Below are 25,683 nucleotides of genomic sequence, written 5' to 3'. Positions count from 1 at the left end.
TGTTGTTGCTGGGATGTGGTCTTGGTAAACTGTATACATGTGATCCTGAGCGTCTTCTGTGAGTTCCCGGAGTTGAGTGGGACTACTGTATATACTGAACTGCTAATCTTGCTTGTGGTGTCATCAGTCTGCTCTCTAACTCCTGAATTAAGAAGTCAATGCTGACGTTATCAGCAGTGTATTGACGCGGTGATCCTTTTGGGAAACACATGATGGCATTATGGGACTGACATTAATCTGTGAAGCCAGGTCAACAGCTTCATCATACAGGACATCCCCGACATTATCCTCATTCCTCTCGTTCTTCAGGTCAACAATTACTACAACTAACTCAATTGACGCTGCAGCTACATCACATGACTTGTCCTGCAGCATATGAGAACAGAGCTTTGCAGTATATGCTCAACAGCAAAGAGACATCCAATAAAATCAAACCTCTGTCTGGAGCAAAGTAAGGCACGTGCTTTACCAGCATTGTCATCTTGTAGACTGGCAAGAGCATCAGCCAAGACGACCATGGAAGAGAGAATCAGGCCTGTTGGACCACCGTTTACATATAAGCTACTGTACGTAGTTTGGTACGCTTCTGCATGTGATCTCTGGCAAGTTCATTTTCTTCCAAGCTTGATCTGAACTGTAGAAGTCGCTTGACTGAATAATTAAAGGCAAACTCAGCCTCCTGTGCTGTTCCCATCATGTCCCGTACTGGTGTGTCCTTAGATGAATGAACAAGAGTTAGGTGGAGAGAATGGGCCTTACAGTGAACATACAGTACATAGCTCCTTTGACTGGTGCAAGCTTGAACCCATATATGGATGCCGGACATATTAGCTGCATCATCACACCCCTATGCACACATCACACCACACAGCTTTGGTTTATCTACAGATATATGACAGACTTTCTCTCCTTTGGTACTGGCCCAAGTAACGAACACATATGGAGGCTATGTGAGGGAGCTGCGAGGAAACCGGTTCATTTAGTTCATATTATGAATGACGCACAAACTTTTTTTTCTAATTTTAAAATCATTATATTATTGATTCTAATTTATCATCATCATTTATTAATACATTTAAAATGCCTCAACTGTCTAGTTAACACCAAGTTTTGCTCAATGTATACTTACAGTATAAAATAGGGGTAACAAACTTAAGAAAAAACATACCGATACATGACGCTCATTGCTCGTTCTTCAGAGAAGGATAATCTAATATCTTTACTTGACATCCTGTTAGGCTCCTGCAAGATGGCCGTAGACACCAAAGAAAGTGCTTGGCATATGATTTCACTTCAAAGTGACATCTAAAGTCTTGTCTGTTGACATGAAATCTTAATAATGCACTGACCTCCACCTGACACTTAACAGCCAGTTTCTCGTCCCGACTCCTAAGCCTCTGACACGTTTGATTCCTGCACTTCGGCACCTGAGTTATCCAGAGATTCGAGCGCCAGCAGTTGCCTAGCTTATACTACAGGCAGGCAAGGCGTGACTAAATGGAAATATATCAACAACTCAGAGGACAGATTCAGTCGAGTGTCCTTACCTAGAGCTGGCCGGACGCCCGCTCCACAAGGGGTCACAGCTCACGGTTGAAGAAGCCACAAGTCCAGAAAACTATGATGGCAAACTTTTTAGGAGTGAGAATTGTGAACTCTTAGAACAACCTGCCAGAAAGTGTCGTGACGGCACCGAGTGTGAGCTCTTTCAAGACCAGACTTGACCAACGCTGGAACAAGTCCAGATACATTCAGGAGCCAGTACATGCCCAGTACGTGCCAACAGTGTGTAACAGAGACGTAACTGACCGTCCGAGCGGCTGAGAGCCGATCAGAGGCAAAAAGGATAAAGTAAAAGTAATATTAGCAACTTTTTCTTTCTGCTGTTCCCGTGTTTTATTTTTATTAAGTCTAATATTTTTACTGCCAGTGGAACAAACACGCTTTACACCTCTGAACTGACGCTCAGTGTTAAAATATATACAGTATATATATATATATATATATATATATATATATATATATATATATATATATATATATATATATATATATATTTAGCGTCTTTATTCAAGATGTCTTGAATAAAGACGAAAGCTAAGGTACTCCGTTGTTTCCATTTTCCCGTGTGATTTTATCAAGATTTATCTTATCCACGTTTTCATTGTGGATTTACATAAAATATATATATATATAAGGTCATGATACGGAATAAATGCTTTGCTGTGATTTCATGTATAAATAATAACGTGAGAACTTCATCTAAAATGTCCTAAATTTCCAATCTACGTTTTTGATTGGATTTGGGTATTGACGTAATGCAAGACGCCACCATACAGGGTAGTGACGTCAGCAAGGTTCCACCATACAGGGTAGTGACGTCGGCAAGATTCCACCATACAGGATAATGACGTCAAGCAGGATTCCACCAAACAGGCTAGTGACGTAATGCAAGAGTCAACCATACAGGCTAGTGACGTCATGCAAGATTCCACCATACAGGGCAGTGACGTCATGCAAGATTCCAACAGACTAGTGACGTCATGCAAGATTTCATCACAAACTGTTGGCGTAATGCAAGATTCCACCATACAGGGCAGTGACGTCATGCAAGATTCCAACAGACTAGTGACGTCATGCAAGATTCCACCATACAGGGCAGTGACGTAATTGAACATTCCACCAGACTAGTGTCGCCATGCAATATTCCACCTTAGAGACTAGTGACGTCACACAAGATAATACCACACAGGCTAGTGATGTCATGCAAGATTCCACCATACAGAGTAGTGACGTAATACAAGACACCACCTTATAAGCTAGTGACATCATGCAAGATTCCACCATACAGGCTAGTGACGTCATGCAAGATTCCAACATGAAGGGTAGTGACGTCAAGAAAAATTCCAACATGAAGGGTAGTGACGTCAAGAAAAATTCCAACATGAAGGGTAGTGACATCATGCAAAACTCCACCATACAGACTATTGACGTCACAGAAGATTCCACGACACATAATAGTGACGGCATGCAAAATTCCACCATACAGGCTAGTGACGCCATGTAAAATTCCATCATGCATGTTAGTGACGTCATACAAGATTTCATCATACAAGATTCCACCATACAGGGTAGAGACATCATCCAAGACTCCACCATGCACACTAGTGACATCATGCAAGATTTTACCATAGTGTAGTGACGTCATGCAAGATTCCGCCATACACACTAGTGACGTCACGCAAGATTCTACCATAGAGCAGTGACGTCATGCAAGATTCCACCATACATGCTATTGACGTCATGCAAGATTCCACAATACATACTATTGACATCATGCAAGATTTTACCATACAGGCTAATGACGTAATGCAATATTACACCATACAGGGTAGTGACGTCATGCAAGATTCCACAATACATGCAAGTGACATCATGCAAGATTCCACCATACAGTCTAATGATGGCATGCAAGATTTCACCAAATAGGCTAGTGACGTCATGTAAGATTCCACCATACAGGAAAGTGACGTCTTGCAAGATTCCACAATAGACTAGTGACACCTTGCAAGATTCCACCATAAAAGCTAGTGACGTCATGCAAGATTCCAACATACAGGCTATTGATGCGGTACAAGATTCCACCTGTGCCCGGGTGGGCTAATCTTCGTATATAATAAAAAATAATAAAAAAAATAAAAAATAAATCTGATTCGGGGATTTTGCCATTTGCAATCTGTAGATCTAATAATTCTATGACACTTACCTCGTAAATGTCAAATAACGGATGATATTGGAGGTGTTTTATTCTCTTGTTATTATCATATACGGGAGCAACTGTCACCTGCTCACTTTGTTTACAACCGACCCACTATCCAGGATAATCTCACGTCTACAAAAACGTAAAGTTACACCATGATGATACAACAAACTTGCTTTCATTGGTAACAGATATCAAAATACGTACTTTCTCTTTATGGCAGAGGGTTGGCCCCCGTCTAGGAAGTTAGGCAAGGTTAGGTTTCTTTGGTTGGTTAGGTCAGGTTCTATTAGGTTCCTTATTATTTACTTGCGACGGAAGTGTATAGAATGACAGTTCGTCAAAACAATTATATATATATATATATATATATATATATATATATATATATATATATATATATATATATATATATATATATCATGTGTTAAAAATCCTTGACTCCATGGCTGTACGAAACTGAAATTTTACAAAAAAAACACTCCATGAATAATATGCCTCAAAGAAATCGGTGACTAGTATGCCACTCAAACTCAGTGAATAATGTCACTCACTTAAAAACGTCAATGAATAATATTCCATTCACTTAAAAAATCAATGAACAATATGCCATTCACTATAAAAGCTCAATGAATAACATGTCACTCACTAAAAAATTAATAGTATGCCCCTCACTTCAAAACTAAATGAATATTCCACTCACTCAAAAACTCAAAGAACAATATGCCAATCGAAAAGGCCGCTCACTAAAAAGAGCTCGATGAATAATATGCTACTGACTTAAAATAATGAATAATATGCCTAACACATAAAAACTTATGATTTAATCTTTTAAAACACCTACATATTGCCTTACAACACTTCAGCAACACGCACACTACAATCACACTGGGATGTTTTGTTGGGGAGTCTGTCCAAAGCAACGAAAACAATAACAAAGCGTCTAGACGAGGTTCGCCACGGATCCCGTTACTACAGCTAAGGCCTTGCAGGATTGTGCTATAGTTCTTCAATTGCTGAAGCAAGAGAGGCGTCTACAACAGAGAAAAGACAAATGGGTGCATCGTAAAGTTTCTTTAAAAGTGGCGGCGGCTGGCTGGTCAAAGAAGACCCTGAATAATGATTTAATAATACTAAAGAAATTTTAAAGTGACGAATAAATAGAATTATGTCATCTTTTATGTATTATATTTTAAATTATCAGTGTTTCATGATTTATTTTAATTTTTACTTGAAATTACATGAAGCTCATTTGAGCACTAATCCGGCGAGCAAAGATCCCCGCCAAACAATTTCCAGCAACAGCCGAAATCCTGCTGCTTGCTGGGCGTTTTCGTTAACGGCCAGCAAAAGGGACAACATATTTAGAGGAAAGTGCCCAATGTGCCGCCACCTTAATCCCAACTTTAAAAAACCAACCGGGCAAATCTTGTAGCACTCACCATTACTTTGTTCCATGGCTGCTGGTGAGGTCCTTATCCCTAGAATCTTTTATCTTCCTTGAAATCCAATCATTTTACCAGTTGGTGCAGTTACCATTGCTAATTATATAATACACACATGGTAAATCCACCTATATCCACTGTACACTTTAGTTAGTATGAGGCACTTAAGTTTCATAGCCTTTTGTTAATACGTTTATACACACTGGGTAACTACGAGCGCTTGTTTACACCCATTTACCTAGTTAACTTACAACAGTAGATAATACACCAAAATACTGTGAATAATATCTCTCACTTAGTTTAACCCATTTTAAGGAGTGATTTGGTATTCCTAACCAGAGTTCTATTTCTCCTACCTAGTTGTTGATGAACTACTCTAGTATAATTACTAACACCGTTGCGTGCTGAACGACCTCTTAGTTGTTGAAGCGTAATCATATTATAACGTCAACGTTAACGCTATTCCTTTGACTATTTTATTCCAATGAAGCGACAAGTTGGCTGTACCTTCAATAGAAACCACTAGAGTGAATTTATAGTCACGGGTGTAGGAAGAAGATTATCGAGATGGATTCTATTAAAAGTCTATTATTCTGTACAATACTGTATAAGTAAAATAATCACGACCCGTGACGAAGAGATAATCAACGTTCAACTGAGGTAACTAAAGGATTTATCTGAAAATGTCTCATGTTTTTATTTATATGCATTTATGCGTTTGAATTACTAAAGTATTTCAGCTCGTACTCCCGGTAGGTAACTAGGTTCATTATAAGTGTTAGTCGGTCAGCGGCGCATGTGGACGTAATCTATATGACATGCCTAGTGACAATACATAAACCTCATACAGATCTATGAGAATTGAAATGATTTTTTAATTCTATCTACTTTAGCTAATGTATGAACATGATATAGGTTATCAATGCTTTATAAAATTAGTGATGTGCTGATAATGAAAAATAATCGCTTTGCATTTTAATATTTTTTTGTCGTATATAATTGTGAGCGGAGGTGAAGTCCTGTTCTCACTAGATGAATATTACTGTCCCAAATTATTTTATTTATACACAAATTTAATAAATATAATAATGAGAAGCACTATACAGTACAACCTCACATCTTCCTGCAAACGACGTAGCACCACTGTGAAGGAGGCGAGTATTCCCCAGCTAATAGAGGTTCCAGACGACTTTGTCAATATCAGTATATTAACCACATAACTGTACAACATTAACCAGAAAATGTTTGTGTTACTTAGTCTATTTCAATATTAAGAGAATACTTATGGTGTATAAAGAGTAATTACCTCAAGTCGGTTTCAAAGGCGGCACAATAATATTTGACGCACAACTTATCCTAGCGTTAATTTCATGATAATAAATTAATGCAGAAGGGCCGGTGCTAATTTCATGTATCTAAATTAACTAATCTATTAGTGACAAAGTAATTTTGATAATTATTTCACTGTCGTCGGTTAATTTATAAGTGAGGCCAGCCAAACTCCATCACAACCGCATTGTTGCTACGATGCACTTACGTTAACAGGATAAATTTAGTTACTTTTTCTTAATCCTCTTCACCACTGATTGGCTTGGGCGGTCGGTCACGTCCCTGTTACGCACTGTTGGCAAGCACTGGGCATGCACCGGCTCCTGAATGTACCTGAACCTGCTCCAGTGTTGGTCAAGTCTGGTCTTGAAAGAGCTCACACTCAGTGTCATCACAACGTTCTCTGGCAGGTTGTTCAAAGAGTTCACAATTCTCATTCCGAAAAAGTTTTGCCTTCAGTTTTCCAATATACACTTTTAATAATCACTGTTAAGTTATCACAGGCTTCACTTAGGAATTACCACACCTCATCGTGATATTCACTGTTTACTTCCACTGGTTGGTCTTCACACTTCACCAAAGCAACCAAGGAAGGTAGAGTAAGGAAGTTCGACTCCCCATACTGCTGCGTGCCGTCAAAAAAAGCATCAAATCACTAGCTGCACTTATAAGTGAGTCGGTCACCGATAGACAACGCCACCGTCGTTTGAGTGTCGTCTGCAACAAAGACTCCGTTTTGTTATATGACGTCATCTGGCTGGACATTCAAGATTCTTCAGTGACAAAACAAAGTTACAGGAAATAGCTCCACGTGGTTGTCATGGTTGTGTTGTTTGTATGAAGGACAAGAAAACCCAGAGACATTTAAAAATCCATCGGCTTTCCTAATGATAAAGACCGATAAGATTATAATTATGTCATGAAGATAAAGGAGTTAAGTGTAGTTACTAGTTTAAGTTACCATGATTTCGGCCCCATGTCTGCTATGAGGTGTGTTTACATAAATGTTTATAGGAATCATAGGCCTCAGCTTGAGGAAGATTATGAAACTTGACCTCTAGTTTTAATAATAATAATAATATGAAATTTCCCCAGATTAGTGAGGTGGTAAATGGAAATAGTCGTTGAAAAAAAAAGTCACAGGAAAATGTGACAATTTGGGCTAGGATAGTCACATTTTATTTAAATATCATTAACAGTAATAAAAAATATATTTTAAGTCACTTATTAACTTACAGTACATGACTTGTACACATTGACAACACAATTTATATAGGATGAATGAAGCCTTTACACGTATGTTAGGTTAGATACATGGATAAGATTGTTATGATGAATCAGCCCTTTCTGTATTTCTTGGGGTTTTTTTATTATAAAGTGCATATGAACAATCTTGTTTACCTTTATACCTCTATAATCCGACAATAGTGAACCTGTAAAAAAGTGTCTAACCATGAAAAAATACTCGAGACCGTAATTTCAGTCATTTTGGAATGAATGACGTTTTACAAATGAAAATGAGGTTAAGTTTCCTTCATGAATGAATAAATTAAGTATAAATAAATATATAAATTTAAATATGTAAATACCAGATTATATATACGTTAAGGTTAATATAGTTAGCCCGCTCTAAGGCATCTTTCGTTTTCTATGAATAATGCCTTAGTTATGTCGGTCAACGCTAGATAACGTAGCGAACGGCGGCACTGAAAAATACACGCAAATTAAAGGGAGTTTAGCTTCCTTACTTTACCTTCCTTAAACATAACCTTACCTTCCAAAAAGATATATCAGCCATCGTCCTCTTTCCGTCCACGACTGAGTTGAGCCAGTGGGCGTGAGGTAATGAGTGCCACCCATTGTCAGCAAACTACCGTAACTACTGAGTGGGATATTTTGGACGAGTAATAATCATAATTGGGTAGTTTGGGGCCGTACTTAAGTTCTCATACGTCCCAAAATGCTTTAGCAAATTATTTTTTGTTGATCGACAATTTTTTTAACCTGTGTGTGTGGGTGTGTTTGAAGTTTATTGAGACAATATTTGTTTAACGAAACAATAGTTGCTCATATATTTGGGTGTAGTAAAGACATACACATTTCCTAGACTCATGATTACCGAGTTTGTCTTATCTGTTTATATTTACGTTAATAAATGATGGAACAAGAGCCTAGCAAAAGACGAGAGGAAAACAAACATGACCTTAGCAGCACCACTTCAATAATTTCCCTATTATTGTTGTGGAAGGTGAATACCAGAGCAGGTTACACGTTACACATTTTATAGTTCTATATATAATGCCTCTTTATCCATTATACACACCTTAATAGGCAGAAATGGTATTAGAAACATTCTCGAGCAGAAATTAGAGTTGTCAGTCAGAATCCATTTTAATGTCTTTGGTGAACACAGGGGCGGATCCAGGAATATCAAAAGATGTGGGTGGGGAACATGGCGAGCACAGCGAGCCCCATCCAGCTGGGGGATTTTTTTTGGTGGGGGGGGGGGACACTGTAAGCCCCCCCAGATTTTTGCACTGAACTTTGCTTAGCAGGGCACTTGACTGTGCAAGCCCAGTGACCCTGACGGTCGCAACTTCTGCACACGCTTTGAGCAGCTGGGCACTGGGAGGCATCATGCTGTCTCGTGCAGCTGTTACACAAAGCTGCTGCTGAAGGTGTAGCTGGAGGGTGAGGGGTGGGGTTACCATGCTGCTTCTTACCCTTTCTGTAGGAAGACACCGCCCTCACCTGGTCAGGTTGTGAACGTAAAGCTGAAGTCGCACACCTGGCGGCCTCGTACGCTCGACATTTTGTTCTTGAAGGGAGGAAGTGGGGTCAAGTGAAATGAGACGCTGAACTAGCTCTTCATCTCGAATACCCGTTAAAATGATTGTCTTGAGTTGTGTCTCTTCACAAACTTAAGAATTTCCAGGACAAACATCAACTTCCTCTGAACATCTTTTCAGTCTTACAAAAAATGCATCAAAAGATTCTCCATCAAGCTGCTTACATTGGAGGAGTTCTCTTCTTCTAAGTGCTTCGTTGCGCTGTCCCTTAACATGTTCCTGTAACTTGTCAAGCACGGCCTCTACAGTCAGAGTTGTCGTAGGAGGCACTTGAAGTGTGTGCTCGAGAGTACGTTGTGTCTCTAAGGACAAGCACATACGAAGCTGTATCATCTGTTTAGGCTGTGGTAAACTTGACAGGTCAACCATTGTTGCATAGTCTTGCCAACGTCGACGCCATTCCCGAAATATCTGATAAGAAGCGTCAGACTTCAGAGAGGGAGGCGTTTGTGCTGCAGCCTTTTGAGGAATTGTTGAACCGACTCTGGGAGATGAGGTACCAGTACCTCTAGTCGTATCAGCATTAGTAGAAGCAGAAGAAACTTGTACAGTAGATCGTTGTGGGGAGGCTAACAGGGAAATCAAGACTTCAAATCTGGCTTGATCCTCTCTTCTTCTCAGGTCATCCTCACTTCTACGTATATCTTCTAGTTCTGTGCGTCTTTGTTCATCTTCGTGGCGTCGTCTTTCAGACTCTCTGTACCGAATTTCTTCCTCTTCTCTCCTTGCAACATAGTCCTGGCGTCGAGAAGTTTCCATCCACTTAATCAGTTGAAGGAGATCTGTGGACACAGGCACCGCAGGAGAGCTTGCTCGCGACGAACGAGGAGATTCTGTGGGTGATTGGGCGTTGTCACTGTGGGGAGCGTGGGGCCTGAGTGTGGGTGGGGAGAGATCTCCCAAACTTAAACTCATAACCCCATCGTCCAAGGTATCATTTTGATCCCTGTGAGACATGCCGGCAGCTTCTGTACTCTATCTGTGCAAGAGACCGGGTCAACCCCTCGTAATCTATGCACAGAATTACAGAAGTCTAAAGTAATACACAAAAATTTAATAAAGTGGGCCTGTGAGTGGGAGTGTGTGTGTATGGCTCGTTGCCGGGAGGCTTGGCGCGCTGCCAGACGTAGAGGCAGCTGGGCGCAAGTCGAACCGAAGTTTGCTCGCTGCTCAGTCACCCAATGACAGTAGGCAGGAGGGTTGTACTGCTGGGCAGCTCCCTCAGTCATCTGACTGCAGTTTGCACAGACAATTCTGATTAAATACAAAACACAGCACTTCACAGAACACTTCACTTCACAGCACAGCACTGTACACAGCATAGCACTTCACAACACTGTAAGTCCTGAGGCTTGTAGTCTGGCTGTAAATCCTTGGCGAAGCTGAAGACGAGACGCCATTAACACAGTCCAGCGGGAAGGCTGAATTCACTCTGAATCTCACTGAGAAATCTCACTGCACCATCTATGTTTTTCTTTGATACCCCCAAAATGTTCTACACTACTGAGGGTATACGCAAACACTTATCTTGAAAATAGGTTCTTATTCTTGTACGGGAGATATATACAGAGGAACAAAGAAACTGGCTTCCACACCATAAGGACTAGTGATCTCAACTCTCTGTATCACTCCGCACTGGCATGTACAGATGCCAGCATTCACAAGCTGAATACCTATGTAAATATGATAATTCACATACATAACATGGTGCATAATAAATGGAAATATTACATAGGATTAATACATGTTCTGTAATACTTTACTATACATAATTAATGGGGTAATATGAGTATACACAGCTTAAGGTACTACTTTGTGTCCATATTATACAGTCATGAAGTGCAAAAGCATGCACCTGGGTCGCACCAATAATAAGGAGGCGTATCACATGTCCTAACAGACAAAGAAACTGCATTAATGAGACCAAATGTGAAAAGGACCTGGGTGTGTATATCGATAATGAACTTAAATTCTCGGGCCATTGTGAGAAGGTGCATCAGGCAATGAAACTAGTAGGTTTTATAAGAAAGTCGTTTATATATCTGGATGGTCTGTCACTCGTCACAATCTTCAAGAGTGAAGTGCTTCCCGTCTGGTCCCTGAGGTATACTCAAGATTGTCAATTGATTGAAAGTCCAGAAAACTGCGAGGGCAAATTTTTTCGGAGTGAGAATTGTGAACTCTTGGAACCATCTGCTGGAGAGCATTGTGACAGCAGTGAGTGTGAGCTCATTCAAGGCCAAACTTGACCAACACTGGAGCAGGTTCGAATATATTCAGGAACCAGTGCATGCCCAGTATCTGGCAACAGTGCGTATCAAGAGACATGACCAAAGGCCCAAGCAGCTAACGAGCCAATCAGTGGCAAAGAGGATAAAGTAAAAGTAAAGTAAAAGTAATTTCAGTAATACCGTACTGCGAGTTACAGGCTTAAGTACTTACATATATATAAAATTGTACAGTACAACAGCTTCCATGCATTGCTGGCATATTTCTTTTATAATACCTAATCTGTTATGTAATTTTTTGAGGCTTTGTTACAGGTTTGGTTTGAATTTTTTAACAACATTAATGTACTGTGTCATAAAAAAGGCTAACAATCGGCATGAACTACTGGTTTGTTCCGCCTCACCACGAGTCCTGCCTATAACCCATCGTAAAACATCATAAAAGTAAAACAGGATATTCCAATATGAATACAATACAGTACAGTATATTATCATTCATGACCACCAAAGTACAGTAGTCTTACACAACCTCTATACTATTAGTCGCTGACCTCAGGGGAGTCAGGGGCATCGTTTCTTCTTTGACTTATCTAAGAGGAACATCACTGACATCAATCCTACAATAAAGGTCCTGAGCATTTGCCAAGACTTTCATTAGCATTTAAACTCTACCTCCACCTATGGTCTGTGTAGCACTGGGGAGTTTGTCAGGTCAGTATAGTATCCTCAGTGGCTCTACCCTTCTCCTGGTAGTTGATTTAGCTGTCCTGGTCAGGTACACAAGTTACCTACTGGAGAGCATTTGGTAAGAAATGGTGGATTATAGGCGATTCTGTAGTATTGTGCTTTGGTCGTACAAACACAGCTTGATCAATGCCCAGTGAAATGTGTTTGTCCCAAGATGTGTGGAAGAGAAGGTCATAAGGCATCAAGGTGAATAAAAGCTTAAAACCAGCCAAATGTTTATTGAGAACCACAGTAAAAACACTTAACATTAATTAGTAAAATTTTAGGACATAAAAAAAAACTTACAATAGAGGACTCTTCAAACTTACTTATCACTATCAATTAATATTATGTTCATTAAAATGTGATGAATCCCTTCTAACCAAAAGGAAGAGCATAATGCTGATGATAAGAAGACAATTGCATATACAGTAATATCGAAAATATACTCAGTATGGGTTTATCTACAGTCAGTATGCATTTGATATTTTGGCTGCAATTAAAAAAAAAAAATTCAGGGAATCACAAATGCAAGGCAAGATGAAAAATGCAACTTAAAATGGAAGTGAGAAATGCAACTTAAAATGGAAGAGTACAGTATGTAGGATTAAGGATGGATAAAAAAAAAAAGTACACATTTCTTTATGAATGGACTCTAACAGCATAAAAAATTATTCTTACATTGTTAAAAATTCCAACAAAATCACCAACATTGTGTAAGTTTATGGATTAAGAAAGATGACAAGAGCAGCACAGTATTATGGATGATGACCAGGACAACCTGTTTTGGATGATTAAATAGTTGGCTCTCTTAACACGACTTTATACAGTAAATGCAACTCATCACTTCTTGCTGAACTGTATGAACACTATAATAATTCATTGGGATTTTAAACAATGCACGGACTTGAACTTAAATACACGATAGCATTGAAAATGTCAAAACAAAAAACACAATCTATTTCTTTGCAGCACATACTCCATTGCCTCAGTCTTCAGGGTAATGTTATTTTGAGCTTTTCCTTGTATTAGAGCAGATCTAAAATGAAGAAAAAATATTGATATAAAATAAAATGATGCAAAGAATGTCAAAGCAAAAGGTAAAGGAGGTATCATACATTACCACACACCAAACATGTGATAAGCACACATTCTAATCTGTGGTACAGGTAGTATTCTAAAAATTAATCAGGTTTTAATTCAGCATTGTCAATAGTCTGTGGCGAGAAATCCAAGCAAAAGAAATACAGTACAAGACGTTGAAAAAATCTTCGACTTTAGCAGAAAAATTGATGATCCGTGACATTGAGTTAGATTGGCCAGGCAAAAAAAATGTACATATGTAATATACAGTACAATTACAGTATTCTTAATAGGAAATTATAATTACAATAATTATTAATGATAATAACAGGAAGAGAAAAGTGAAGTTTTACTGTAAATGACATAATTAATACATTTATCAGAAGATTTTGTTCAGTGATGAATACAATAAATTATTTCTCAGGGAATCTTTTATTTGTGACTTAGTTTTTATGTTAAATATCTTGTCTCTTTAACATACAAGTTTTTTTATTTCATTCACTAACAGATGAAAATAAATCATCTAGGATATGATTTACAGTACAGTACTTCAATTCTCCAAGACACTAAAACTTTCTTGAGACTAAAGTAAACATTTACATAAATGTTGTCCAGAATCAGTTTATTTGTGGTGACAAAAAACTCTGAAAGTAATTTGCTTCATATAAAAATAGAGCTCAGCAAAATATATGCATTTCTAAAATATTTTACAATCATTTCTGAATTTGTCAGTTAAAATATTTCTTAGTTCTGACTGTTGAGATAACTTTAAATAAAATCATGACAACATATGTTTGGATGCCAAGTGTAACAGTGATGTAAGCAAATTCAGAATGATGCTAGCTAAGGTAAGGAAGACAATGAGCTTGAAAATGAGTCTTCAGTGTTTTAATAGAAGCGCATCCATGATCTCAACAGATAAATAGCAGTGTCAAGAAAAAGAAGAAGAAAAAGAAGATAATTTTTTTTTTAAAGACACCAGTGTTCTAGGGGATGCATGGTGGGTCTGCTAGACAGGGACTTGACCCCACTCTACCGCTCGTGATCTGTAACGCAAGAGGACCTTATTTAGAACCTAAGTTTACAAGGCAAATGTTTACATGTAACACTCCATATGTAGCTATGCTGGTACAGTATGGGTCAGGGAAGGCTGAGTTTCTTTTAGGGGGGGAGGCTATCAATCTGGAAAAACTGCAATCATAAGCGGCACACAAGCTGTAACATCATGAGGTCCACCCAGGGAATTTGTTAACCTTCAATGACTCTTAAAGCAAACAGCAATCAAACACAAGAAGACAGTTGCATGAAGGATGTAGGCGAGGCTTCTCTTACTGATTGACTGCCTGTGGTTACTGTGACATGTTCTTAAGACTGTATGATTATCACACAATCTTTAAATCATTCTCACTTCAACACAGAGAAGAGGTAATTTTTTTCTATTCTATGCAATATCATCAAGCCCAGAGCTGAAAATATGCTTACTCTACAATGACTACTAATTCTGATCTATTTCTCGTCTATCAAAATTACACACACAGCTGATAACTAGCAATAAAATCAACCATAAAATGCAGTCGATTATTGGAATCACTTATCTGTAGTATGAATCGTCAGTTTCATGGTCCACTGCTGGTTAAATTATGGTATTTAGGCTTCCTATTATACAGTACAGTATACCTTACTTATATCCCCTCATGCAACCTGTGATAGTATCCAGTAACTTGAAACACAAAGTGTGTTGTGTTTGTCAACCATAATTTCTATAAACTGTTGATAGCAGTTGAGGATGAACTGGCCAAGAGAATCTGTAGCACCGATGTACTGTTACAGGGAAGATTTATGGACACAGATGACCATGTCAGGAGAGAGAATACTCGAAATTAATCACTGCACCAGTCCAGAAACACTTCACACCACTATTGTTGTCTCATTCATATTTGTGCTTCCTAGGGAGCAGTAAACTTTTCACTCACGATTCCTGTGGTGATGACCTGCAAAATAACGTATTACTGGATTATAAGAACTGGAAAATGAAAGTGTGTGTGACTTCCTATAAGACTCACTCTCGCTGTCTAATTTCTTAATGCTTTCAATCCTAGGTTGTGGACACAATACTATAATTATCAATTCTTAAAGGGCATCTGACTAATGAAAAGAAATAAAAACCTTCACAGCCTATATACTGTATTAGGAGAGAAAAGATTCCCAAGTGTAGAGAGGACATAACAAGAGAGGAACCAAGACTTAAACTAAAAGACACATAAACGGTAAGTCAGGAGGTACAGATGACATGGTACTGTACATGACTAATGATGACAGGGAATGTGCGACAGAACAACTGAAGAAAATGTGTATTACAGGTACTGCAAAGGGAAAAAGTGTTATACTTGAAGAAGAAAATGTCTTAAGTATGGCGGGAATAGTGTAACGAATTATAAAAAAAACATTTATAGGTGGCGAACAGGAAGATTGATTAAAGGAGCAGGCTTTCTTGATCTTTTATCTGCACTCAGACAGAACTTGAAGTGTACAATATAAGGGAATTTGAAGGAATGAAAAGGTAAGAACTGACGGTGTAGGAAGAAAGGGGACTTTAAGGCTAGGGACTTTAAGAGCCTTATTGTTACAACCACATTTCAAGGATAGAGACATGTGGTAAGTGAGAGAGGAGTTGGCCTCAATCACACACATAAACTCTTACCACAAAACAACCCACATACGGTACTGACCTCCACATGAGTCTGCCTTAGATTCATGTTTTCTGTCTTGGTGCTTTCCCTTCAGGGTAAACTACTTCATTTTTCTCTACATCTGTTCTCTCCCTTGTGTACACTTGACAAGGTTTAAAATGCTGAAGGTGACCCATTATCATGTTTTCAGCTTACTATATGGTACAATATCTATATACCAATCACATTAGGGGAGTTGTTAGTCAACCACACAAATAGACTTAAAAACTTCTACTTCAATCTATTGCATAGTGTCAATGCATTTATAAGCAATTGGAAAAACCTACACATGTTTATATTAAAAACAAAACACATTCTATATAAAGATTCTAAAAATATCAACAAATTCAGAGTGTACAATATAAAGGAACAGTAAAATTAGTTCAGCCTACCATCAGGGATGATTTGGCGGGGAGCTCCGTAGGGCGTCATACCAGATTGAGATGCTCCCTTGTTGCTCCCAGATTGCAGTCCAATGATTTTTTGACCATCTGTAGTCACCTGCTTTTGGGCCTCTGCAAGATCACCATTATTTGAAACTAATGTGCTTGTTATAAACTCTGAGCTGAAATACCAAGTACCTGTACTGTACCGTATAGTTCTCATAATAAAATCCATTCTAATTAAATTCATAAATCAACAAGTGTAATACACTGGGCCTGTTTGACCTCAAAATATACGACACACCCAATGAAACAATTAAAATATAGGTCACACTAACACTTCTCCCAGCACTGATGTCAGTATTTCTCTTATGTACTGTACAGTTCATTAGCCTACAGTGCACTATACAACACAAGAAAATGTACGTAGTGAATATTCTCATCAAAATTATATAAACTAAAAATTGAGAAGTGTCAATATCACTGCAAAATATAATCACGGTAGTAAGGAAGACTATGTACTGTACTGTATTGTACAATAATTGTGCTTAATATTTATACACCGTATATACTGTACAGTACCGCATCCTGTACAATATTGTAGGAAGGTGATAAGAATGATTTAAATAGGGTGATTCAGCAAAGAATACATTAAAATGGAGGATGAAATCATTGGATAATTATCCAAGGATTTCATCCTCCAATTTAATGGTCTCTTTGCTGAATCACCCTCCTGTATACTATACTATATACCACAATGCCAAACAAAATTTTCTCAAACTACCTATCCAGTACAGAACCTCACAAAAACACTAACCTCCAGGGATAATTTGTCGTCCAGTACCATATGCTGTCATGCCCGCCTGTGATGCTCCTTTGTTACTTCCATACTGTAGACCAATGATCTTATTCGATTCCTTTAGCTTCTCCTGGGAAAAGTTCCTCTTGTTCTCCATGGCAACTTTAACACCAATAACTGGACCGTCAAAGCTTCGTTTTTGAGCCTAAGGGAAAAACACTGTACCATTACACAGCTCTCACAACAACATTGTACCCTCACACAGCTCTCACAACAACACTGTACCCTCACACAGCTCTCACAACAACACTGTACCCTCACACAGCTCTCACAACAACACTGTACCCTCACACAGCTCTCACAACAACACTGTACCCTCACACAGCTCTCACAACAACACTGTACCCTCACACAGCTCTCCACACAACAACACTGCTCTCACAACAACACTGTGCCCTCACACAGCTCTCACAACAACACTGTACCCTCACACAGCTCTCACAACAACACTGTACCCCTCACACAGCTCTCAACACTGTACACACCTGTACCCTCACACAGCTCTCACAACAACACTGTACCCTCACACAGCTCTCACAACAACACTGTACCCTCACACAGCTCTCACAACAACACTGTACCCTTCACAACAAACACTGTCCCTCACACAGCTCTCACAACAGCTCACACAGCAACACTGTACCCTCCTCACAGCTCTCCACAACAACACTGTGCCCCTCACACAGCTCTCCACAACAACACTGTGCCCTCACACAGCTCTCCACAACAACACTGTACCCTCACACAGCTCTCACAACAACACTGTACCCTCACACCCTCTCTCAACAACTCACCCTCACACAGCTCTCAACACTGTGCCTCACACAGCTCTCACACACTGTGCCCTCACAGCTCTCTACACTGTACCCTCACACAGCTCTCACAACAACACTGTACCCTCACACAGCTCTCACAACAACACTGTACCCTCACACAGCTCTCACAACAACACTGTACCCTCACACAGCTCTCACAACAACACTGTACCCTCACACAGCTCTCACAACAACACTGCACCCACACAGCTCACACAGCTCTCACAACAACACTGCAACACCCTCACACAGCTCTCACAACAACACTGTACCCTCACACAGCTCTCACACAACAACACTGTACCCTCACACAGCTCTCCCACAACAACACTGTCTCACAACAACACTGTACCCTCACACAGCTCTCACAACAACACTGTGCCCTCACACAGCTCTCCACAACAACACTGTACCCTCACACAGCTCTCACAACAACACTGTACCCTCACACCCTCCACAGCTCTCACAACAACACTGTACCCTCACACAGCTCTCACAACAACCTGTACCCTCACACAGCTCTCACAACAACACTGTGCCCTCTGCTCACACAGCTCTCCAACAACACTGTCCCTCACACTAGCTCTCACAACAACACTGTACCCTCACACAGCTCCACAACACTGTACCCTCACACAGCTCTCACAACAACACTGTACCCTCACACAGCTCTCACAACAACGCTGTCACAACAACCTGTCACACAGCTCTCTCCTCACACAGCTCTCACAACAACACTGTACCCTCACACAGCTCTCACAACACACTGTACCCTCACACAGCTCTCTAACACTGTCACACCCTCACAACAGCTCTCACAACAACGCTGTGCCCTCACACAGCTCTCACAACAACACTGCCCTCACACAGCTCTCACAACAACTGTACCCTCACACAGCTCTCACAACACTGTGCCCTCACACAGTTACCCTCACACAGCTCTCACAACAACCTGTAGCCCTCACAACAACACCCTCACACAGCCCCTCACAACAACACTCTCTGCACACTGCTCTCACACAGCTCTCACAACAACACTGTACCCTCACACAGCTCTCACAACAACACTGTACCCTCACACAGCTCTCACAACAACACTGTACCCTCACACAGCTCTCACAACACTGTCTTCCGAAAATTCTATGAATAATAATTAAAGAACTGTGTAACTCCTTCATGACAAACCGAGTACTTCAGTAGTTGTTGCAGCAGAATAATCCTCAAAAATCTTCAAGAAATAGTCAACTTCTGCCAGAAACTTGATTTTCATTGGACTAGATTAACTTAACCCACTGAACTAAAATACCGAACTTAAGGTCTTAAATCACTGCAATAAACGCCTTTAGTTATCATACTCAATGGTTAAAAGATAATTTACACAATACTGTAGTTTAATTCACTAGAGTCAAGGGGGTTGAGAGATAAGTATGATCCTTCAACACAACACAGTAATTACTAGTAATACTCACAAGTCCTCCCAGGCCATACAGACAGTCCACAACCTGAAAGAAAATAAATCAATGTTAATGTTTTTCCTTTACCGTAAGTCAACGTTAAAACAAAACAAAAATCATCAACAAGTCGTATTAACCTGACACGGTCTCACTGGAGTAATAAAACAAATACAGGTTACTACTAGAGGTCAATACAAGGTCATTAACTCCAGGTACGTACTGTACTTTCTATCTTGTGTCAAATATAAACATTAATACACCATAGTTATAACAGTTGGTGGCACTAACAGTTGGTGGCAGGATGAATGTGGTACTAACAGTTGGTGGCAGGGTGATGGTGGCTTTAACAGTTGGTGGCAGGATGAATGTGGCACTAACAGTTGGTGGCAGGATGATGGTGGCACTAACAGTTAGTGGCAGGATGAATGTGGCACTAACAGTTAGTGGCAGGATGAATGTGGCACTAACAGTTGGTGGCAGGATGAATGAGGCACTAACAGTTAGTGGCAGGATGACGGTGGCACAAACAGCTGGTGGTAGGATGATGGTGGTACTAACAGTTGGTGGCAAGATGATGGTGGCACTAACAGTTAGTGGCAGGATGAATGTGGCACTAACAGTTAGTGGCAGGATGACGGTGGCACAAACAGCTGGTAGTAGGATGATGGTGGTACTAACAGTTGGTGGCAAGATGATGGTGGCACTAACAGCTGGTGGCAGGATAATGGTGGCACTAACAGTTTGGCAGAATGATGGTGGCACTAACAGCTGGTAGTAGGATGATGGTGGTACTAACAGTTGGTGGCAAGATGATGGTGGCACTAACAGCTGGTGGCAGGATGATGGTGGTACTAACAGTTGGTGGCAGGATGATGGTGGCACTAACAGCTGGTAGCAGGATGGTGGTAGCAGGATGGTGGTGGTACTAACAGCTGGTGGTAGGATGAGGGTGGCACTAACAGCTGGTGGCAGGATGGTGGTGGCACTAACAGCTGGTGGCAGGTGGTGGCACTAACAGCTGGTGGCAGGATGGTGGTGGCACTAACAGCTGGTGGCAGGATGGTGGTGGCACTAACAGCTGGTGGCAGGATGGTGGTGGCACTAACAGCTGGTGGTAGGATGAGGGTGGCACTAACAGCTGGTGGCAGGTTGATGGTGGCACTAACAGTACTTGGCAGTGTATAGGTGGTACAAACAGGTGACACAAACCATAGGTGTAAAAGAACTAGATGGAAAACACGACAGATGGCAGGTGGTTGCATAAGGAGGTGGTAAGAGCGCCATTTGGCTACAGGGACCCTTGCTACATCCCCCCCCTCCCTCCCTGCCCCACACCTGTTCCCTCCTCACACCTTCACTCCATAGGTAATTGTTCTTTAGGGCATCACATCTCCACCCAGTTGTTCCAGACCCCAGGTAAGTCAACAAAACCAAATACAACATCAAGCAGGTCAGCTGGTAGTATCAATTAGCATAACAGCCGCGTTTCTCCAGGGTGGGGACGGAGCAGGGGGGGACCAAGGCTGCTCAGGTCACACACTCGCAGCTGTGCAGGTCAGAGGGCAGGTGAGGTGAAAGGCACTGCCACCAAGCCGAGACACAGAATAATATATATGTCAAGTTTAACAGATATTTATGCACACTTTTACTCGCAGTCTTAACTTTCTCATGTATCAATGGCGACTTTGTTTACATAATATAAGTTTATAACCCCGAGATAGGGTCAGAGTTGGGCCCCGGAAGAGCGAAAACAAACTAAACAACCTAAATAAAAATGTCTCTATTAGTCTTTACTGATCGTATCTTCGTGGTACGTTTCTTACTTGTGCATATAATTGGGAGTTTCATATCAAAGTTTTTTATGTTTTCGTTGTAAATTTTCAAATCGGCAACAATAATTGTACATGACCTACAGCTCACATGTGTTCAATATTTTTTCCTAATATTTCCATACTAAATCCTTGATGTGAAACTTCTATTCATATTATTCAAATAAGAAATATATCCGAGGTTAGGTTAAGTTCTTACACTTGGTTTACTTTATTTAGTTCATTTTCGAATTTCAGGAGAACCCAGACTGACGCTACCAACAGTAAAAACATTATAATCTTCTCATCACCGTTCCAACACGGCTATTACTTCCTTACTCAGACTGACACTTATAATTATGACATAATAAATGTAAGTATCAGTGTAGTACAATGAATGAAACCGTAATTATCTCCCAAATATGATTTCGTGACGACTAGGATTCCCCCTCCCCGTCGCCACACGTATGACTCACTGGCTGGCCGCTAACTGGGACGACGTTATGGCAACCCGTGACCCATAAACACAACGACACATAATAGAAAAAAAATCGTCTTTACCTGCCCTGTGTTTGTGTGCTGAAGCAATGGGAACTTGTCTGATGAGTTTTCTGAATAAATACATGAATCTACGAAGCTAATTACTGTATCTATTTACGTGTATGTATGGAAAAAGCAACGATGACATGTGTCCTTTCACCCATTACGTCGGATTTATGTATATGAAAAAATCAAAACAAGAGCTAACAATAATCAAATCAAGATCTAATGACAATCAAAACAAAAACCTTAATAACAACAACAATTAACACGTAATGACCACCAAGACAAGAACATCCACTGCAATTAACACGTAATGACCACCAAGACAAGAACAAAATATATCCACTGCTGTTAATTAAGTATGGTTGGATGGATGGGTTCACCTGCACAATCAACTACCCGACATCAAATTCACGAGGTTCGTCTGAAAGAAGGTTAGACCCTCCTAACGTACTGCTGCTGTTATCATTATTATCTCCTTACGTATCTCAGTGCTTCAGTAACCAGAGTGTTTTAAGCACGTAATCGAAGTAAATCAATACACCACACAACAACTATTAAATATTATGACTCTTTCAGTGCTCGTGATCTCGGCAGTAAAATGTGTTTGGAGGACGGTGACGCAGCTTCTGGTCACCTTGATAAGTCTACCTTCCCCCTTACACGCCTACCTTAATCACACACATCTACGCTTCCCTAAAATACGTCTTCCTTTCACATTTGGGTTATAACAATACTGCATTATTACATACACGCGCACACCTCCAATAACAAGGTTACAGACAGGACGACCTTTGACCTCGAACCAATTATGAGGTACCTGGGGGTTAATAAAGATGACACTGATAACCTCTTTCACCCCGATTCTCTCTATCTCTGCTACTACTAATAATAATTATATTAATAACATTAGTATTATAACAATATTACAAGAATAATAATAAATAATAATAGTAACAATAATAATAATAATAAAGCAATCTATATGTCCAGAAAATGAAGCACAAAAAATTTCCCCAAAACAGTTTTAATACATTAACAACATTGAAGATTTTCCTGTTGTGATTTTCAGTTACTGTACACTGATACAATACATTACCACCTCACGACAACCTGCAGGAATGTGTTAAGGACCCAAGAAACTGTAAGAGGTGAGTAAGCGTTTGGATCAGCATAAATATGAGCACAGGAGTGTATACAAGGTGTTGACTCTACAGGATGTTGTGTACAAGTGGCGGAGTCGGGTCAGCACGAGGCTGCACTACCAACCGGGGTAAGTAAGGCTCAGTTGTCATTGTTTACATCTGACGCGCCACTTTCTCCTAAATTCATATCGTCTTTAACAACTTCTAATGAATAGATTAACTCCGACTCCAACTCCAAATTAGATGAACCATAAAAAAGACAACTATATTAAAGCTTTTATATTAACGGTTACAATCACACACACTCTAGTGAGATACAAACACGAGTCTTGGGTAGGATTTTGACTATTTCCCAGGACGAAGGATTGCTGTGTGGTGGATAGTAATGAGCCTTTCTATTCCCGGGATGAAAAGCCGTAAGATCTATTTTGGTTATGTCTCACTAAGGTGGTGTAGGATTCGGGTTTGATATCCTGGACAGGGAGAAATTAATACATGTCCCTAAAATATCGTATTCCGTGGTTTCAGTCCTAATTATCTTTAACACAACCTTGCATCACATGAAGATTAAACATGTTGACATATTTCACCTGAACATTAACCAACTTAACCAAACTTAATATTACCAAACTGAACCTAATTCAACCTCATGATCCTGTCTTCGTCAAGCCCCGTGTGTTGCGACTCGCCTGTGTGTGTGTGTGTGTGTGTGTGCGTCAGGGTGTGTGTGTGTTTGTGTGTGTGACTCTGTGTGTGTGTGTGTGGACTCGCCCGGGTGTGTGTGTGTGTGTGTTGACTGCCAGGTGTGTGTGTGTGTGTGTTGCGACTCGCCCGGGTGTGTGTGTGTGTGTGTGTGTGTGTGTGTGTGGACTCTGTGTGTGTGTGTGTTGGACTCGCCCGGGTGTGTGTGTGTGTGTGTGTGGACTCGCCCGGGTGTGTGTGTGTGTGTGTGTGTGTGTGTGTGTGGCGACCGCCCGGGTGTGTGTGTGTGTGTGTGTGTGTGTGCCCGGGTGTGTGTGTGTGTGTGTGTGTGTGTGTGTGTGTGTGTGTGTGCGACTCAGGTGTGTGTGTGTGTGTGTGTGTGTGTGTGTGTGTGTACTGCCCGGGTGTGTGTGTGTGTGTGTAGCCCGTGTGTGTGTGTGTGTGTGTGTGTACTGTGTGTGTGTGTGTGTGTGTGTGTGGGGTGTGTGTGTGTGTGTGTTGTGTGTGTGTGTGTGACTCTGGGGTGTGTGTGTGTGTGTGTGTTGTGCCTGGTGTGTGTGTGTGTGTGTGACCTGGGGTGTGTGTGTGTGTGTGCGACTCTGTGTGTGGTGAGTTGTGTGTGTGTGTGTGTGTGTGTGTGTGTGGACTGGGGTGTGTGTGTGTGTGTGTGTGTGTGTGCGGGTGTGTGTGTGTGTCGTGTGTGTGTGTGTGTGCCGGGTGTGTGTGTGTGTGTGTGCGACTCGGGGTGTGTGTGTGTGTGTGTGCCCGGGTGTGTGTGTGTGTGTGTGTGTGTGTGCGACTGCCCGGGTGTGTGTGTGTGTGTGTGTGTGTGTGTGTGCGACTCGCCCGGGTGTGTGTGTGTGTGTGTGTGTGTGTGTGTGTGTGGACTCGCCCGGGTGTGTGTGTGTGTGTTGGAGCTGTGACTGCCCGGGTGTGTGTGTGTGTGTTGGACTCACTGTGTGTGTGTGTGTGTGTGTGTGTGTGTGTGTTGCAGACATGTGTGTGTGTGTGTTGTGACTGCCCGGGTGTGTGTGTGTGTGTGTGTGCCCGGGTGTGTGTGTGTGTGTGTGTGTGACTGTGTGTGTGTGTGTGTGACTCGCCCGGGTGTGTGTGTGTGTTGTGACTCGCTTGGGTGTGTGTGTGTGTGTGTTGTGACTGCCCGGTGTGTGTGTGTGTGTGTGTGTGTGTGTGTGTGTGTGTGTGTGTGTGTGTGACTCTGCCCGGGTGTGTGTGTGTGTGTGTGTGTTGTGACTCGCCCGGGTGTGTGTGTGTTGTGACTCACCTGTGTGTGTGTGTGTGTGTGTTTTGTGACTCGCCTGCCTGAACACAAGCTTCATCCTTGACCACTGAAGGGTCAAGACGTACCTGGCGCTCCTCTGGGAGCAGCCAGGTCAACTGTTATGTTGGCCCATGCCAACTCCCTCATGAATCCCCCCCCCACCGGAATATCAACAAGTTCTCGCCAGAAGTTACAATTTCATTTAGGAAAGGAATAGAACCAGTGTTGAACAGAGGTGAACAGTGGTGAACAGTGCTTAAGTCAGTGAGAACAACTCAACAGTAACAGCCGAGTCGTACCCAAGTTAACCTTCACACAGTGAGGTCCCAGTTACCCAGTGAGAACTGCCCGTGAGACCCAACAACAACCAGCGATATGTTAATCCGTCTACGATAGGAAGGCCTGGGATCACACCTCACTCATAAGAACATAAGAATGGAGGAAACTGCAGCGGGCCTATTGGCCCATACTGGGCAGTCCCGTTTACACCCAACCCCTGTTGCTCATATAAGCATCCAACCTATGTTTGAAGCTATTCAGCGTATT

The 25,683-nt window shown here is 41.0% G+C and overlaps 2 protein-coding genes and 1 long non-coding RNA gene across 4 annotated transcripts in view; all 3 read right to left on the bottom strand.

Moving 5' to 3' along the window:
- The window catches only part of LOC121870567 (vacuolar protein sorting-associated protein 13C-like), a 66,597-nt gene extending 65,900 nt beyond the window's left edge, over window positions 1-697 (bottom strand). The window contains exons 1-2 of the mRNA XM_042372398.1: window positions 566-697; window positions 232-366 (exon numbers count right to left, since the gene is read on the bottom strand). Of these exons, the coding sequence (XP_042228332.1) occupies window positions 232-366; window positions 566-697 (267 nt within the window). The remainder of the gene's footprint in view (window positions 1-231; window positions 367-565) is intronic.
- Window positions 698-12,561: 11,864 nt separating this feature from the next.
- LOC121870609 (calponin-3-like) overlaps window positions 12,562-25,683 on the bottom strand; it is a 44,588-nt gene continuing 31,466 nt past the window's right edge. Inside the window, exons 3-6 of one of the 2 annotated variants that reach the window (XM_042372446.1) lie at window positions 19,676-19,708; window positions 17,350-17,536; window positions 16,542-16,664; window positions 12,562-14,466 (exon numbers count right to left, since the gene is read on the bottom strand). In XM_042372446.1, the coding sequence (XP_042228380.1) occupies window positions 14,453-14,466; window positions 16,542-16,664; window positions 17,350-17,536; window positions 19,676-19,708 (357 nt within the window). In that variant the 3' untranslated portion in view covers window positions 12,562-14,452. The remainder of the gene's footprint in view (window positions 14,467-16,541; window positions 16,665-17,349; window positions 17,537-19,675; window positions 19,709-25,683) is intronic. The other variant, XM_042372448.1, reaches the window with a different exon arrangement.
- LOC121870610 lies at window positions 17,792-18,742 on the bottom strand. The gene is made up of 3 exons (XR_006089734.1): window positions 18,710-18,742; window positions 17,877-17,966; window positions 17,792-17,840 (listed from the first exon to the last, which is right to left on the bottom strand). It is a non-coding gene; the product is annotated as an uncharacterized LOC121870610 (long non-coding RNA).

The sequence above is a fragment of the Homarus americanus genome, unplaced genomic scaffold (assembly GCF_018991925.1).
Source record: "Homarus americanus isolate GMGI-L3 unplaced genomic scaffold, GMGI_Hamer_2.0 scaffold56333, whole genome shotgun sequence".
In the NCBI taxonomy this organism is placed as follows: domain Eukaryota; kingdom Metazoa; phylum Arthropoda; class Malacostraca; order Decapoda; family Nephropidae; genus Homarus; species Homarus americanus.
The sequence above is the reverse complement of the archived record's forward strand: the minus strand, read 5'-3'. Positions and strand labels throughout refer to the sequence as shown.